The following is a 5543-nucleotide window of genomic DNA, read 5'->3' as shown; positions in this document are numbered from 1 at the left end:
CCGAACACGAGCGCCGTTTCGGCTGCGCAAGTGGCATTTGCATTTGCATTCGTCGCAGCTGCTGCTGCTGTTGCTGCCGCCGTCTCTGCTGCTCTGGGCAGCATTTCGCACGAGCGTTCGGAGCGAGAGAGCTTTCGGAGAGTTTGGAGACTTTGCGCACCTGAAACGACAAAAACAGAGAAGCGGCATTAAAAACCTTGCTTATAAAATCAATTAGGAGGGTACCGAAAACAAAAACACAACTCGAGTTAGACTGAGACTGAGTCTGAGGCTGCTCTCCGCTCTCCGATCTGCTGCTGCTGCTGTCGTCAGAGAGTCTCGCAGTGCTCCTAATAACATCATCAGAGTCATATCATTACCATTAACCGTAAGCCGTGTGGCGGCAACTGCTTCTTTTTTGTGGTACTACAGGGGTCTCTCGGAACATTTTTAACTAAAGTTTCTTTAAGTTTAAAGCCATTTTTCACATCCTTTAACTCTTCCAAACGAGATTTGGGACTCCTAAATGGAGATCTGAGAGGAATACAATGGGACTTGGGGTGCTCCGATCAAAGAACAACACATCCGAGTGCTTACTGTATGATTTTTGCTTTGTGCCTTTTTTTCGCAATGCCAGATGAGATACATTTTGGTGGCTTTTGGGATTTTTCAATCTTAGTAGCGGCATTTGGTAGTCATTTCCTCCACGAATCGGCCGAATTGCCGGATGTCCAAATGACTATAAATGGGTTAATTAAAAATTCAAAAAATATCTAAAAATGATGAGGTTGAAAGTCTCCCGGGGCACCCTGTGGCCAAGAGAACCTTTAACGGTGTGTGTGGGGGGGGGGGGGGGGGGGAGGCACCGTCTAGGAAATGTCAGCGAGACAGTGAGAGCCATAATTGCGCGTACGGTGCGCCGCCATGTATGCCATTCAATCAGAATTCTAATGCAAATGCAAATGAAAATGCATTGGGGGGGTTTCCGCATGTGCATATTTTCCATGGAAATTAAGTGGCAGTGTATCTTTTTTTTTTTTTGTCTGTGCGTCAGAGGCGCGTGAAATTTGCATAAACAATTACGAATTTAATCAAATTACGAGATAACTTGATTTTTATGGCCCTGACGATGGGGCGAGTCGCGCTCCCCATGCATCTGTGGCACATTCATCTTCCGAATTCGGTCAACAGAAAGCGCCCAGATACATATGTATCTAGATAGATGGTGGCCGCATAGGGCCCGTGGCTCGGTTCGGTTCGGCTTGAAGCCAATTAAATGGCTCTGATGGTGAGATCATCGCCCACATATACATACACGATGCCATCCGCCAGCCACCAGCCACCAGCCACCATCCTTCCCGAGGCGATTCCCAGCCACAGATCAAGTGTCGCACACACAGATACACACACACACACACACACAGATACATCTTTTTTTTTTGGGGGGGATTTTCTTTTATTATTTATTTATTACCGGCTTGTATTTGTCGACCCATTAAGCCGCGGCCTTTGTTAGAAAACACGTTTCTTCTGGCCAAAAAGTGCTGGCCACATTCCAGCGCCAACAAGCGAGAGACAGAATTCGCCAGCAGCCCCCTTTTGGGGCCCCCTTGGGGTCTTTGGTGTTTGTCTTACAAATCACAAAACATTATAAATCGGTGAAACCCAAGCGTAAGCTGAAAAGGTGCTAAAAATAAAATTAGCATAAATTATTATTAACAATTATGAGCAGCGCTGCCAGCTGCCAGCTGCCCCACAATTCCACAGATCTGTGGTCTCCAAATGGGGAAAGGTATCTCGAAACGGCACTCAGGAATACCTCTATTTTGGAATCACTTCTGTCTAACTTTTTCCAGGGTATTCGCATCGTCTGGCAGTCGCGAGGGCTCTCCTTTGTGGCTTGTAACCTTTTGTCTTGTCGATTGGCTGTCTAGCCGCAGGCCTTAGGAGCGGTGCCAGCGGACCATTGAGTCAGTAATTAAATTTGCACATGACCACCGCCGCCAGCAGCACCTTTTTTTGGCTTTTTTTTGGAGTGCCTCTCCGAGAAGGCCCCTCAATCGAAGCCGGAACTGCGTTTCGACCATGTCCTTGGCATTGGCAACACCTTGAACTTTGATTGAGGATCGTCTCACCATCGAGTGCCTGGCCATTCTCTTTGGCTTTGCCTGAACTTGATCTTTGATTCATAAATGAGCGAACTCTTCGAACAAAGAAGGTTATTTTTGGCGCTTGCTCTATCTTAACGGGAATACATATAGTTCTTTGGAAAGTTTTGGGTTTTTGTTGGAGAAGTTCCCACTCGGAAGGCGGAAAACCTTCCCTTAGAACTCCCCCCTTAGGAGATTCTCTTCTCAAAACCCGCCACACTTCCGCCTTGAGCCAACCAGCAACGGGAGTCCACAGTGCCACAAGCGATCTGAAATCCTTTCCTTCATTATAATGAGGCTCTATGCTCCACTCGACTCTCCCACACAGCCAGGAGAGGACAGGACGGGACGGGGGACACGACAGGACAGACAATATTTGACAGCTCACTTTCAATTGCGACATCTAGTTAGCGGCAGATTTAAGAGCGAAATAAAACAACACGATCAGAGCAGTGGACCGAATGGATGGATGGATGGATGGATGAATAGCTTAATGAAGCAAGAGCCTGTTCCGTGGTCCAATCTTCGCGGTTCGCCGGGCTCGCGGTCCGTGCGGTCACTCAAACGGCAGTCCAGTGCAGTCCAGTGCCGTCGCAGGCTCTGTCCACCCGCAAAGCATCACCATCAGCCAACCATCACCCACTTGCCCCAGCCGGGCACCCATTTCCCCCTCCCCTACCCCCTCCACCTTCTTCATATTTGAGTTTTACGGTTCAACGACAACAACGAGAGATCTCTCGCGCGGCACATAGTTTGGAGGGGGCACCGGAGGGAGAGGGAGCGGGAGAGCCTCCTCCAATTGCTGCAATGTGGCAAAGCAATCGATTTAAGCGCCGCATAAATTGAAGCCGCAGCTCCACTGGAGGAAGGTTCCTCTATGTACAACATGATGAATTGTTTTCTTTGTCGAGTTGTCGACTGGAGTCTCTCTCGGGCCGCCGCCGCCGCCGATCGCCCGCTGAATGATGGAGTAGGAGTAGGAAAAAAAAAACGGAGGAGGAAAACCAAATTGCAAATTGTATCAAAAAATTTAAATTTTCGCTTTCATTATGCGGCAGTCGTCGTCGTCGTAGTCGTCGTCGTCGTTGCTGCCGCCTGTCGGGGGGGCTCTACTAATAGACCAAACGACTAACTCCGTTGTTCAGGCTCTGGCTCTGGCTTTTTGGCTCTGACTCTGCCTCTGCCTCCGACTCCGACTCTTTGGCTTGTTGTCTGCGATTGTATTTTCATTGTTTTTCCTTTTCTTTCCTTTGTTTTTCAGGCCTAGCTTTTACCCCCCCATACAATTTTGACAGGCCGCGTTTTTATCCAAATAATGAGCTGCATTTTGAGGCGGCAGGGAAAAAGGCACACAGAAAAAAAAAAAAAAAACGACTCCCCGTAAGTTGAAGCGTTCAAATAATTTATAGTTTTCCAGGCACCGCGGATTGGATTCCCAATCAGAGTCAATCACTGGGTGCCGGTGGTGCCGGTGGTGGATTCTCACCACCTGGCCCACAGCTCGTATACGTGATGTGTTGTGATGTGATTTGCATTCGTCGTCGTCGTCGTCGTCGGGGGTTCACACCGATCGGCATTTGGCAATTATAAATCTGCAGCACAACAAAAAGTAAAATGAGGATGGGATTTCGGTTTTCGGTTTTCGGATTGCGGATTGTGGGGAAATACCAATGGGAGGGAATACACAAAAGCAAATTTGAGAAATGCCACAGATGCTCGACGAAGCCAAGAAATGACATGCCATGCCCCATGTGCACCACCTACCCCTACCCCATCCCCCTCCCCCTCCCCCTCCACCGCCAGGCAGGCATCTCATAAGTAGACAACCGCATGCCACGACGGAGACGGAGACGGAGACGATGTCTGCCAGGCGGAGACATTGCGGCAGACGATGCAATAACAAATAGCATTAGGCAAAAGCAAGACAACGGATTTTAAATCCACTACAAAGGTACAAAAATTACTCGAAAAACTCTTTCTCAACAAAAGCAGTGGCTGGAATACCACTAATATTTATATATACACCCCCTTCAGGCTGTACAACTTTCAGCAGCGTGCTAATATGCCCCGCCCAAAGGGTATTCCAACGCCAAACAGAAGCCACTGACAATAACCGTTTGATAACAGCAGCAGCAGCGACGGCAGCGACAGCAGACGGCGGCGGCAGCGCCAGCAGACGTCAGCCGCAGCGCCAGCAGAGGAGGTGCTCGCACACACACACACACGCAGACACGCCGACAAACAGTTTGTTATGCAAGTCTCCACTGCAGCTCGCGCGCTTCTTCAATTTCAGCATTCTTTCGTCTGCATACTTTTCGCTCTGACTGTCGCGACGCCCCGCTCTCCCGCTCACCCAATCACCAGCTCTGCTTTAACTGTAGCTGCACTCTCGCTGCCGCTGTTGATTGCTCTGCCTCTGCCTCTGCCGCTGCCTCTACGCTCTCTCAAATGGAAAGAAATCAAATAAAACGCATAAAAACGTAATAAAATCAACTGAAAATTGTTGAATACGAGGCTTAAAGTGATAATGGTTGGATTTCCCCGGGGATATCAAATCAAATGAAAGCCCAAGACTGGCGTAAACAGTTACGGGAAGTTGTGGCCATCAAAAGTTTATCCATTAAAAAGTTGCCGGCATTGTTGCGCTCTCTCTGGAACTCCTTCGTCCTGGCGATGGGCAGGCCCTTCTAAGGGAAGTTCCTTTGGGAAGAAGCATATCAAATCCCAGCAGGCGTTGCACCTCACAGAAATGTTACTTGATTTCTGACATTCCCAGCCCTTTGTGATTACCGAAAATGCCGTGCACAATTCTTCTACTGATCCAGCCCGACGAGCGTCTGGAGAAGCGCACCTACGCCCGTTTCCAGAGCATCGACGACTGCGTGGATCGCGTGTGCGCCATCTACGAATCGCTTCTGGAGCGCAAGTACCCCGAGATGCCTGTCATCCACTACGACATCGCCGAGCTGTTCGACTTCATGGACGAGCTGAAGGACATCGTCTGCCTGGTGCAGCAGGAGGGCGCCAGCGAGTACGTGCCGCGCAACAAGCAGTGGATCAAGGAGCAGATATTTGCCAATATGGGCCGCACCTTTAAAAAGGAACGCAAGTCCTGGGAAGAAGAGGCCTGATGCTAGAACAATAAAAGACTTTAATTAAGACTCTCCCTCTCTCTCTCTTCGCTGGACCGCAGCAGAGTGGGGTTGGTGGTGGGGGGGGGGGCTCTCTTCCTCTTGTTGTTGCTGTTGCAAGTTGTGTGTCTCTTTCCTTGTCTCGTTTGTCAGACATTTGACAGTTGTTTGTTATTTTTGCACGTTGACTTTTCTCCCTGCCTGTTGCTGTCTCTGTCTCTGTTGCTGTCTCTGTCTGTGTGTGTCATGTGTCCATGCCCCCACAGAGGTTGCCTAACAGACG

The 5543-nt window shown here is 49.3% G+C and overlaps 1 protein-coding gene across 1 annotated transcript; it reads left to right on the top strand.

Moving 5' to 3' along the window:
• Nucleotides 1-4924: 4924 nt before the first annotated feature.
• LOC6900099 (enhancer of rudimentary homolog) lies at nt 4925-5260 on the top strand. Its single transcript, XM_002135421.2, has one exon. The coding sequence runs from the start codon at nt 4925-4927 to the stop codon at nt 5258-5260; it is 336 nt and encodes a 111-aa protein (XP_002135457.2).
• The last annotated feature ends 283 nt before the right edge of the window (nt 5261-5543 follow it).

Source organism: Drosophila pseudoobscura, chromosome X, assembly GCF_009870125.1.
Source record: "Drosophila pseudoobscura strain MV-25-SWS-2005 chromosome X, UCI_Dpse_MV25, whole genome shotgun sequence".
Lineage (NCBI taxonomy): Eukaryota > Metazoa > Arthropoda > Insecta > Diptera > Drosophilidae > Drosophila > Drosophila pseudoobscura.
This window is presented reverse-complemented; position numbering and strand designations above follow the sequence as displayed.

Bases quoted from the DNA above. Each gene is read 5' to 3' on its own strand.
- LOC6900099 (XM_002135421.2), top strand. From the start codon at position 4,925: ATGCCGTGCACAATTCTTCTACTGATCCAGCCCGACGAGCGTCTGGAG.